Source organism: Phodopus roborovskii, unplaced genomic scaffold (assembly GCF_943737965.1).
Source record: "Phodopus roborovskii unplaced genomic scaffold, PHOROB, whole genome shotgun sequence".
Taxonomy (NCBI): Eukaryota; Metazoa; Chordata; class Mammalia; order Rodentia; family Cricetidae; genus Phodopus; species Phodopus roborovskii.
This window is the reverse complement of record NW_026126470.1, coordinates 8,742,987-8,755,843: the sequence shown is the minus strand read 5'-3', so window position 1 is coordinate 8,755,843 and position 12,857 is coordinate 8,742,987. Positions and strand designations below refer to the sequence as shown.

The 12,857-nt window shown below is 31.8% G+C and overlaps 1 protein-coding gene across 3 annotated transcripts in view; it reads left to right on the top strand.

Annotated features, from left to right (window-relative positions):
- Cadm2 (cell adhesion molecule 2) overlaps positions 1–12,857 on the top strand; it is an 863,789-nt gene that overhangs the window by 801,519 nt on the left and 49,413 nt on the right. For 2 of the 3 annotated variants that reach the window (XM_051191742.1, XM_051191739.1), the window contains one exon: positions 5,114–5,233. The exons of the other annotated variant lie outside the window; for it this stretch is intronic. In XM_051191742.1, coding sequence (XP_051047699.1) covers positions 5,114–5,233 — 120 coding nt within the window. The remainder of the gene's footprint in view (positions 1–5,113; positions 5,234–12,857) is intronic. 3 annotated transcript variants of the gene reach the window in all.

Genomic DNA, 12,857 nt, shown 5'->3' with positions numbered 1-12,857 from the left:
GCCACAAAGGAGTGGTAATGGACTGATGATTTACCATTATACAAGCTTAACAATGCTCTTCCCCATCGAGATTAGTTCATCTGTTCAAGATCTTTGTGCCTAGGCTGAAATGGTTCTTCAATTGTGTAGGTTGTGATAGAATTACTATGAATTAGAGCATGCTTATCTGTGACTCAACACTGGCTTCATGAGTAACACTTGGAACTTACATCAATAATGTTTACACTACTGGTCCTTAGCTCAGATGTTGAGGTTTTGCCTGAAATTCTTAAATTTTTTTTAGATTTTTTTTTGCAATATAATTATTTTAAATTACTTACAATGCATAGCTTATGTGTACACAAACTCATAACCAACTTTTATGACTTAAAACTTTTTCTCAGATTCCTGTCAATAAAAATGTTTCATTTTTCCTTTAAAGGGAACCTCTGCATTTATGTATTATATGTGTGTATAATTATAGACCCCTTACCTGATTATTTAAAACTTAAATATTTATGTACAAGTATATAACACATATTGTATAGTGCTGAAATACATGCATACTATTATTCAGTAATCTGGGATTGTATTTAATTACTTGTGTTTGTATTTAAATTTTAACGACTCAGAATTTTCATGAATTTATTTAACAAGCCATCTAAATTTGCGAAGCAAGTTTTATTCACTTTAGAATATGAGGATATATAGTATAGTATTTTACATACAATGGCAGTTAGTTTTTCTGAAAATAAATTTTTAAAGTCAATCATGTTTTCAGAGAAATTGGTTATATATAGATATAGATATAGATATAGATGTATTCAAAACTAACAAAAAATATTGCCATCAACTGGTAAGGCATTCAAATAAATTAACACATAAGCTTGTCTTAATACATGGTTATTGACACTGTAAGTGAGGAGTCTCTTGTTTGAAGTAAAAGAGGCTCTCAATAATTTATGTAAAGTCATTAATTTTTATGACCAGGTTGGACAAAAATAATTAGAATGCACTTAGTATTATAATTTATTTATGTTTTGTGTGTGTAGCTATACCTTCACACATTTGCAGATGTCAAAACAGAATTTACTGGAGTTGTTTCTTTTTTTTTTCATCATGTGTGTCCTGGGTATTGAACTCAAATCCTTAGTGCTGGCATCAGGTATCTTCACTTATTGAGCCATATGTGGCTCCATAATTTCTGTTTCAAGATTAAGTTCAAACATAGGATATTAATTACAGCCGAACAAACATTGAGTATTTTATCATATGTGCATGGGAGTCACTTGTATATGAAAAAAGAAACAGATAAATGCTAAAAGAGAAACGTGGCTATGCTTCATATCTTGTTTCTTTATCTGATTATTTCTTGTATTATTGGTATAATGGTTTTAAAATTCTCTTTGATTGTACATACATCAAAAAGATGAGGTCTGGGCATGTTGACACTTGAGAGGCAAAAACACACTGGTCTCCAGAGGGAGGTTCAGGCTAGCCAGAGCTATATAGTAAGAACTTGTCTTTAAAGTATTAGGCAGGTGATTAGTAGCTTTCTATCTCATATTTCCATAAGAAAATGCATGGTCACTTTTAAAATCATTCTCAAAAGGTCAAACACTTCAAGCAATTGTTACTGAGATATTTGCTAAGTTTTCTCAAATGTTGCTTCTCATTTATATAAGCAAGACTTTCTAAAAACAAACTTGAATTTTATAAAAAGGGCAAAAGAATATTTGAAGATAGGAAGACTTCTCAGAATTATTTGTTAATGTCTGATTTTCGAGGTCCTAATGTCCATAGGGCAACTCTCAAAGTAGTGCAACTCTCAAATCAGTGCCTGTCCCATTAATATGGTATCTTTAAGTAATATAATTCATATATGTATTATCTATAATAATAAATCACTTATAAATTAGTAAATATTTGTTTCTGAAATTGCATTTATTATTTTCTTTATAACTGAAAATATAAAAAGGTATTTGTAGTTCTAAAATGTACTTTTATGTTTCCATACTCAATAAACTAACATTCAAAAACTAACACTATATTTTTCCTGTTTGAAGATTTAGAGGGTATTTATGAGACAATTAGTTTACTCTTTTAATTATATTATAATTCAGTTCTTCCTGTCACATAAGAGCTTTTTTCTGTCTCTCTTAAATAGTCATATATATGTGGAACAGAAACCTTTACACTAACTAAAAGCTCTGCCTTCTAAGGTTCATTATCAAATGCAGAAAGACCAGTGTAAAATCAGATCAAAAAGAAAGTTTAAGTATGAGGAAGAAGTTTTCTGAAATTTCTTGTAATCTTTCTGACAAATCTAACCAATTCTAGCTATTCTTATGTTGTTGAAATTAGGAAGAAGTTTTCTGAAATTTCTTGTAATCTTTCTAACAAATCTAACCAATTCTGGCTATTCTTACGTTGTTGAAATTTACTTGTTTCTAATTTTCTTCTAGAAGTGAATATTTTAGGTTATTTTAACTTTACTATTTCACCAGTGATTTGAGATAATTTAACCGACTTGAATGACTAATAAAAGACCAGGATGAAAATGTATGGAAAATAAACACATTTTAAAAGCAACATTGCATTTTGCTAGTAACAGTTAAAAACCTGTAATGCTGATTGAGAAAAATTTCTTCTTGGTATGCCATTTTAACACAGTTGTCCTTAAATTTGTCAATCAATAATGCAGGAATCTTCTAATCTTCTAAGATGTGTGGAAAAAATGGGGGGAGGGGGATACTTGGGAGCCAGCCTAGGTGGTAGAGAGTGCCATACTTTCACATCTATCTACATATTTCACAGGGCTTCCTCAGTTTGAACTGTATTAGTAAATCCTGAAATTACTAATTCATTAAATAATAAATAGAAAATAATAAAAGAGTCTACATTTATTGTATTGGACACTTATAAGATTATATTGGTTCATTTAAGAATTCTTAGAAAACATGAACATATATAGGCTACCGAATAATCCAGATTTTCTGTCATTGTTGAGATGGGAAAAGGTAAAAATTAAATACAATTAATATTTATTTTTAAACCATACAAACAAATGAATATAAGTCAGTTATTTGGTACCAGCTTTTGCAATTAATTAATAAAGATGTTTTGAAAGGCTGAGTTGTTTCCCAAATAAGAGTTAAGGGGATGCCAAGACAGCGCCCCTTACCAGCAGGAAGTAGTTTGGAAAGAAAGAGGCCCAAATTCCCAAATATTGTCTATAAATGTTTGTTTTCATTTAATTGGACTTTGTTATATAAAATTAAATAAAAATAAATAAATAAAAAAAGAGTTAAGGGGATGTTATTTTAGTTTACTGTTCGATAACAAAAAATATTTTTATAATCTATGATACATTTAATCAGACTCCATATATGTACTTTTCAGTATATTCCTTGTTCTTAAATATTGTAATACTAGATATTGCTTTTTCCTAAATATATCTGAGACCCCAAATGAGCCAATAATATTTCTAATAAAAATTCACTATTTTCTATTTTAGGTAGACATAAAAAATTACTATTTTTATTTAGTATGTTTCCATTTACTTAGCAATAAGAGTGTATGATAAAAAATAACAAACAAGTTTCCCATGGGCATAAATACACAGTTTTTATTCATTCACAAAGTTCTTCTTAAAGCCAATGCCACCTTATGATCATGATAAATTGCTCTCCAAGCAATGCCCGTTTTCACTAGTGATTAATGTAATACCATTGAGGTTTTAGAGGTTGTTTTCTTAATTTGACAGTCCAGGAAGCATTTTCCCTGTTGATAAACAGGTGTAAACATCAATACTCAAGATAAGAGAGAGATCTCATGCTGGTTTCAATGTCTCCAGTGTACAGGATTGAGCTGGTAGAGTCAGGCAGATTGAGTAGAGCTATTTATCAGAGTAAAGAACTAGAAAAATGTTTGGAGTGACTCAAAGACTTTTCCAGAAAGAATGACAAGAAATCTTTCTACAGAAAAGGAATCTGTCAAGCATCGTGAATTATATTGGGGTTTCATGACAAATACACGAAATCAAACCCCAGTACAGTAATTACAGGTAATTGCGGAAGTGTTTCTAATTTCTTTGCTGTGTAAATTATATGCCTATCTGCTGGGAACAAAATTTCTCTCCAAGGATTTTCCTGAGGTTTTTCAAAGCTTGACACTGGCAGTATTCTTTGAGGCGTCTTTCCTACTGTAGTTACTTGAGACTGGTTCCATGAAATGAAGGAAGATCTGGGCATTGCACACTAAGTTGTTCTTTCTGTTCATTGTTATTTCTGGATTTGAGTCAAATTTTAACTTATGACAACTTGACTAATTATGGATTGGAGACTTACTGGTATAGTTCAAAACCTTATTCAGTAACTTATCTTTGTGTCCTATATTCAAATAAGACGTAAGCTTGCCTGAACATCACATCGCGTTCCATGCTATTTTACTCAATACTTGTAAAAGACTCCTAGGTACTGCAAATTTGTTAGAAGGCGTTACCAGCTAATTGGGGTAAGACATGCTAGACTTTAAACTGTATGTTAACATTGTCTGTGAAAACAGAAGGAGCAAAATAACAATTATAATAACACGTGGCTTCTTTTGTTTGTTTCTAAAGATTGCTCTCATCCTGTTTCCTTTCATTTTTCCTATAAGGAAAAAGAAAGGCATTATTTAACCTGCATATACATACTCATCGTTAACACTTCTTTAATCTTATATGGTGGTATTTGTGCTTATTTCTGTGTCGTTTCTTTGTGTACCTCCTCGATAAAGCATGTCATTTTAATTTTACATATGTGTTTTTTGCTACTGCATGTGAGATTTTCAAATGACTCAAAGGACGAGTGAGTTCTCGTCATTTTAAATTTCACTTTAAATACAGCAAATAATTTACTCACTTTCACACATAGCTCCCAGATCGTTCTTATTTTTGTGGAGCATAAGAAGGAAGTGAAAAAAAAAATGACAGAACTTGTGTGCTATGGTTGTTTTGTACCTGTTACTCTGTTTCAACTTATACAATTAAGTCTAAATAAGGTGTGTGTATTTATAATTTGAATCATTTGTGTTTCTCTTTTGTTTGCATGATATGATTTTCTTTTATATTTTGTTTCTTTCCACTCACCAGATGTTCCTACCACTTTGCTTCCCACTACTATCATCCCCTCCCTTACCACTGCACCAGTAACAACCACTGTAGCCATAACAACCAGCCCAAGCACATCTGCAGCAAGCAGCAGCAGAAGAGGTACAGTATGCTTCTTTGTTATAGCCTCAGATGCCCAGCCAGTGAGCTGTGTAGAAGGATCTTGCTGAAAGTAGAATAACTGAGAGCCAATTTGCACATTTATGTTATCTTAATTATAAGATGTAATTAGGTCAACAAAATTAGTATGAAGTAGAATGACTAAAGTAGAATATGAGTCTAATGGTATATTGTATTTTAAGTGTCACATATGACTGGTGTCAAAATATTGTGGGATGTCATTAAAAAGAAGAGAAGTTATCTCCTGTACATTAAGCAAACTTGAAATGGGAAGACAGGACACAGATTTTGATTTTCCTTGAAATGTAAAGAAATAACAAGCTCAATGATGTGGAGATATCATTTGACTGTAAATACCCTACGTTAATGTTACTGACTTGATATTCCTATACAATATGAAGTAGTCATGGTGTTGAAACTTTACCAAAATGAAAAATCATGTGTGATTCATCACTTGGAACGTTCAGTTAAATACTCTAAATATATGTTAGCATAAAGTGATTCCACTAGCAGAATATTCTACAATGGAATATTCTAGAGTTTTCTGACCGAATGTGAATTTGTACCTGGCTCTATGAATACTCCGTAATTAGTATTCAAATAAGCATTTTTTTTTTGCTTCAAACTAAAGACAGTACTTAGAGGAATAGAAATTATCTCAAATGCAGAAAACAATCACAGAAATTTTAGAAAGAAGATATGTTTCAAATTTGTCATATTCACAACAATGCACAGAGGGAGATTTTCATTTAATCCTTCCCTTTCCCTACTTACACATATTTTGTGTCTTAAAACTAAACTAACATATTAAGTGTAACAATTTAACTGGATGTTAATGTTCCTACAGGTAATTTAGTGATAACAAGAATTTGGTTTACTTTATCTTTTTTATATCTTGCTTTAATGGTATAGTATATGTTTCATCTTGGATTTTATTCAGTCTTGATCAGAAATAGGATTGAAGCCTTTCACAACAGCTTTAAAAATGTACTTTCCCCTTTCTTCAGAAAATGAAAATGCCTGGTGATGTTAATTATTAATAATCATGGTCAGCTATATTATAACATCTAAATGAGTGGTGACAAGATAATTTTATATAAACAGAAATAAGAATTCCTTGGAAATATATTGGTTATTTATGTTTTACTTAATGGGCACATTTTCAACTGTATCTGAAATTATGGTTGCAGGATTTAAGAATTTTCTTACATATTATTGTATTACGATAAAAGAAATAAAACAGACAACCATGGGGCAAAGTAAGAAAGTATTTAATGAATAAGAATAACAAACATATAAATCTCTCCTTTTCTTTATTTTAAATACCCTTCAAATATAATTACAGATTGTGCTTTATAAGTTTATATTATGATGTTTCTCTAAATTTTATGATACTAAAAGTGAGAAAATTAATCCTATTTTAGCACAAACATGCCAATGATCATTAAAAGACATTCATATTTAGTCATATTGGTAACACTTTATGGGTCTAGCAATACGACTAACCAAATGTGAACAAGTTTGATAACAATGGACATGTCAAACAACATGGGGAAAAAATCCACCAGATCTCAGTACTTCACAAAGATTCATTTGTAACTGAGAAAACTAGGAGTGGGAGAGGTGGCCCTCCACAGGCCCCAAGGAAGATCATATCAATTGGTTGTTCAGTACCAAACAATCAGCCTTGAAAACATACATACAAGTAACTTTACATGGACTGATAGATTATATTTGGGAATGTATGCATATACAAATTTATAAACACATGCAGTAACAGTAGATGCAAAAAGGGGCCATACATTTTAAGGAGAGTGGAGTGGGAGTATAGGGGAGAATTTGGATGAAGAAAAGAGAAGGGAGAAATGTTTTAATAAAAACACAATTTAAGAAAAAATAGTTTAGACATTTAGAATCCAGTAAGATATAAAGAAATAGAATATTTGCCTGAGAAAGTCATGTCTTTGTGTATGTGGTAAAAATAGTAGAAGACACTGAATGTTAGCCTAACCCCCATTTTTTCTCTTTTCTCTCCATGAAACATCACAGAAGTAACCAAGGTCCCCTACATCATTTATATTCTAGGCCATGTTTGGGGGAGAAATGTTCAGATAATTCATGCAGTATGAAAGCAATGCTGTTGGTGTTTCACTTAGTAAATTTTGTGATATGGAGTTCTTGTATATTTCCAATGAGATTTGAGTTTTAGATGCAAGTACGTTTATGGTAATTAGTTATTCATGTCTTTATGTTATTAACATTATTGACAATAGACTGTACTGTTTGAGAAAAGATGAGAACCCAAAAGAAAGTTTCTTTCATGAAAATTTTCTTCACATATATCATTGCATTTCTTTGTCATAATGTAATTTCAAATAAACAGAAAATGTATGATTTTATTAGGATTAAAATGATTTCATAAATTACAGCATTTTTCTCCTCTAGTATGAGAAGATATATAGCAAGTGAATCACAGCTAATATACAATTTCATAATTCTTATCACCCACTGTTCAACCACAGAAATGATATGCATCCAGTTTGAAGTGAATGTAAATAACCATAGCCATATCCAAATTAGAAACTAAAATGAAATGTACAAAATAAACTGTGCCCAAGTCATCTAAGTCATGACCTTGAGATTTGGTTTATCTCCATTTCTGTCAAATGAATTCCTTGTGAGAATATTGGCTGCCTTCTTGTTAGATGAATCCTATACCAGCAATGGTGTTAAAATACAAGGATATGAATCTCTTTAAGAACCTGTGGGAAAGACATGGGATAATACTGAAGTTGTGTTGGAGGCTCAGAGGTAGGTCTTTCTCTGAAGAGGGTTAGTCTTCAAATGGAGAACAAAGCCAATTGGTAGCATTTTTATCAAAACCAACAAATGAAAACAAAACAGAAACACTTTTTCCAGGGATGCCTTATGACCTCAATAGGTTAAAGAAAAAATCCTCATGAATTAACATAACAATTTTTTTCAGAAAAAAAAAATTAGTGGTGGCCAGAAAAGACACTGAAAGTGACTGACTCTACCATATGCCCTTTTTATACTTATAAGCAAAGGAAAGGAGGTAACATTCAGAAATAGTAAGATGGGCAAAGAATCATTTATATTATATGAATGTGATATGAAGACAGATTTGGTTTCTATTCTAGTCAATTAGCAGCCCTGTGTCGATGGAGTGTAATTAATGTATTACCTCATAGTGTTTTCTGTTAGTAAAGCAAATTCAAGTTACCAGTTTGTTTTTATGCTAACTTATGTTCTACTACACCTCTTATTTCTAGGGAAGTAACTTTTAACAAAATTATTTCACCCTCCAAGGTCCATGACTTCATGCTCTGGGTAGTTGCTTAGGTTTCTGGTATTATGCATAATTTCCCTTATGTTATAAGACATTGCCAGTAAAGATAACTAATGTGTACACCTAAATATGCAGCAGACATGCTAGTATGCACAGGGAAATAAATATCTATGAGATCTAAAATGTATAAAGTTAATGTCAACTAAACAACTGGATTAATCGGTTCAACATCTCGAAGGCTGAGAATCACTGGTAAAGACTGTTTAGATGACCATAGATTGTCTAAAATATATATCCTAAAAATATTAGCTGTCTGCATATTCATTCAGTTGCTAGGCATAAAAAAGTTCAGATATAATAAACATAAAATGATATGTGCACTTGACACTAGTGCACAAAGCATTTATTCAATTCAGACAGACTCAAAAAACAAAGATATTTAATTGTGTTTTACTCTTTGTCCAGAATGTGTGTGTGCATGGGTTACAAATCCTGCATGCCTTTGATCAACTTTTATTTTTTTTACAAGTATTTATGCTCTTTCTTCTTCTTTTTTTTTTAGATGACTTTAAGTAGGAGAATACAAAGAGATAACAATTTGTCAGAATAAGAGAAAAAAGGTTGAGCCATAACGAAGAATGATTGTAGCATAACCATGTCTGTTTTGAATCAGTCAGAATAAAGTCACTCAAATAGAGCATTAAGTATGTCAAGAGTATATCATTTTGAAACAGTTAAGTCGCAAAGTGTGCAAATCAAGTAGCTGTTTGTGAGCTTTTATTATGAGTGTTTAGCTATTAAAAACGTTTCTGGTTTTATGATAGTAATCAAACACAATTTGCATGGTGTTGTGCGCTTTTAAAAATTAAGTGTCATCATGTTGTCGTTATTTATTTTTACTTGACAAAAACTAAGTAATAATTTTCAATTCAGACAGTCTGTATACAAAAAGATGTTTATTGACAAAAAGACAGGTTTCAATATTTAGTCTAATATAAAAGATGATGTCTGTCTTGCAGTATTTGGAGAAAAACTGTGTAATATGAAGTCGTGTCTGTTTTATAATTAAGTACATGAAAGACACTTAATATTGGAAACAAGATGCCAGATATAGTTCTCTCTTGGAATGAACAAATAGCATGTTCTGTGGTTGGAGGTACTTTAATTTCATTACAAGCCACATTGCACCTTAACTACTACATGGATGAGTAAGATTGCTGGCTGAGAGTTCACCTGTTACAATCAGGTAGTAACCAAACTTTGGAATGGGTCAGGTAATTTGAGGCAGGCTAGCATAAAACGCTGAAATTTTGTTGCAAATCTCATTTGTATAGGGAAAGCACATCACTATTTTTTTATAGTCATTTCCAAAATGAAATGAATTTACTTCTGATTCATGTGAATTTGTCTTCTGAAATAGCTTGAAAGACTTTAAATATTTACTGGTTTTGCCAACATGTAGGACATATTTCAGGAATATCTGCATTTTTAATTTTCTCAGTGGCTTTCCATAAAGACAGTGGTACAATACAACAGGTTATATTGGTTTTTTGTTGTTGTTTTCTCCTGACATTTTTGTGGGCTGCCTAATTATATTTTAACCTTGTCTTTCTATTTGACTCCATCAACTTTAACCATTCTTGTTAAACTAGTTCATATATTTTAAGTTATTAGGACTATCTGTTATTGACATACATGCATTTATGACTAGCCTGAATGATTGTACAGCAATAAATCGTTTATTTAATACAGCCCAGTGTTATACAAGTATGTCTTACAACAGAACCTCTGAGAAACAAAAGATGCCTTAATCAATTTTCTCATGTTCATTGGTATATGAGCTTATTCATGTAAATATTAAAATTGTGCCCCGATTATTTAAGAAAGCACATTGGTTTTTTTAAAGAACTGGATCTAAAAAGAGTTACATATGATCCTCTGTTTCATATTTTAAATGCTTTACTAATACAGGAATAAATATTTCTAGAACATCTCAGAAATTACTTCTAAAGTCATTAATAAACTAAACTGGCTGCATATTTCTTCCTAACGGATGAATTAAATTAGAAGCTTTGCTTTTGAAGCTGGAGAGATTGGCAGCCGTGCCCTTGTTGCTTTGACACTCTGCATGAAACACAGTTAATAACCTCAATGTAAGCTCAGTGAAACACTGGGTTGATACTAATTACACCAACTTTGGAGTAAAAGATGACCTTGACTTCAGTTGGAACTTTTAGCCAGGACAACAAATAAATCCAAATGCCACAAAGCCTGGCTTCTGAAAAGGGTCTAATAAAATCTATTAACTTTGGGGAGTTTGTGGAATTGAAATAAGTGCTCAGATAATTGTAGTACTTTAAACTTCTTTTGCTTCAATAATACAGTAGTTTCCCATTTCTCGAGATTTCAAATAAGCTCCTATTAGCTTTCAGTATTCATTTAAGTTAGTCTTAGGCCAGAAAATTAAAGCCTTCTTGAGCTAGTTGATGTGAAGTGTGGGTAAGGTGATTGCAGGGTGAGGGAATAGATTCTTCTGCCTTCTAAAATATGGAAATAAAGTTGATGCGATTTTAGTCTCATCAATAGTAATACAGAAATTTTGAAAATGCTGATTCTTACATAAATACTCTTACAAAATGATTAAAATATTTTAAGAAATATATATAGAAAAAGCAGAAAAGAACCTCCAAAGGGAGGAACTAAAATTCTTAATTTTAATTTGTGAGATTACAAGCTAATCACAACATTTCTCTCTTCTGTTTTCTACCTCCAAACCCTCCTGCATACCATTTCCAATCTCATTCAAATTCATCAGCTATATTCTCTTCTTGCATGCATGCAAGTTTGTGTAGACATATATGTACATACATAAATAATCTTAAGTATAACATTCTTAGTCATATAACGCTACTTATAAGTTTACTTTTAGGGCTCAACCATCTACAGAGAGCTGTAGATAACTGAGGAGAGCTGACAGCATGAGAGGTGGTCTTTTCCAGGGAAAAGCACAGTAATTGATTGTCCAGTGTAGAACATTCAACTTGTGAAAAGAGTGATTTGTTTTAGCAGAAGTGTATATCTAGTTTGGAGACATAGCACAGGTTGAACAATTTCAAGATCACTCCAACAGTGACACACCTTAATATCTAGGTCAATGCTTCCTAAGCAAGGAAGTGACTCTGGTTGCTCTGAAAGGACTGGAATCAGAAGGGTTCCAATTTGAATAGCACAGTAGTTACCAGAATCTATAAGCAGTGTCAGAATTTTAAGACATGAGGACTTTGAAAGATATGAGATCCAAGTAAGAACTTTTGCTCTCCCTTCTAATGCCTTTAGATTTAATGGAGCTCTGAAACTACCAGAGGAATCTGAGTGGAGTGGTACAGAGATATCATGGGGGAATACACGATGCAGCATGGATATGCAGATCCCACTGAGATTTAAAACACAAAGGCGTGTTCACAAGTTATGTACCTTTTTGTCAAGCAGTAAGATGTCAGTCTTTATTCCATGTTTTATTTCACTCTAATTCATATAAATATGCAATAGAAAACTAGTAATTAGCTAATAATAGTTGGAAATAACTGCTTTCATAATTCATCTAAATATCTTGTTTCCCTTTACTCCTTATATTTGTGAAGACCCCAACATTATAAATGGTAGTAGGTTGATGAAGAAAATTGACTGGACTGGCTTTGTTGTTTAACAAATAGCCAACCATAAAGACACTCTTTTGTCATCTTAATAGTTTACTTACCAAGAAAAAATAATGTGATTCTTGTTGAATACATGAGTACAGAGAGTATTGTCATAAATCATCCGCAAATCTATCTGTATGAATGGAAAACCTCTGGTTCCCGATTTTGTTTCAGATATTTTTGTTGTTGTTGTTATTTTGTTTTTGTTTTTTAACCCTTGCAGAATAAATGGTTGCTAAATCTTGGTTACGTAGAGAGAAGGGGTCTGAAAATTAGTTATCAGTAAATTGATGCAAATGTACACAAAAAAATTATTAGTTTTCTTTCCATTAACATCTCATAGAAAAATAATTTTAAGTTCTAAGATAATAGCTTTTCAGAAAATGTAATCTTTGTCTGGAAAGATTTTAGCCTTGCCATTCATAGCCCTTTGTGCACAATGTGATTTTCTTTGATATTTTAAAATATGGACTTGCTATTCATTCACTCATGTTGCCCGGTAAGAACCATGTAAATAAAGAGTTTTGTTTGATTCCCCTCTGCATTGTATCATTTTTATATAAATAGTGGCATTTTATCTTTGAAAAGTGCAAATAGT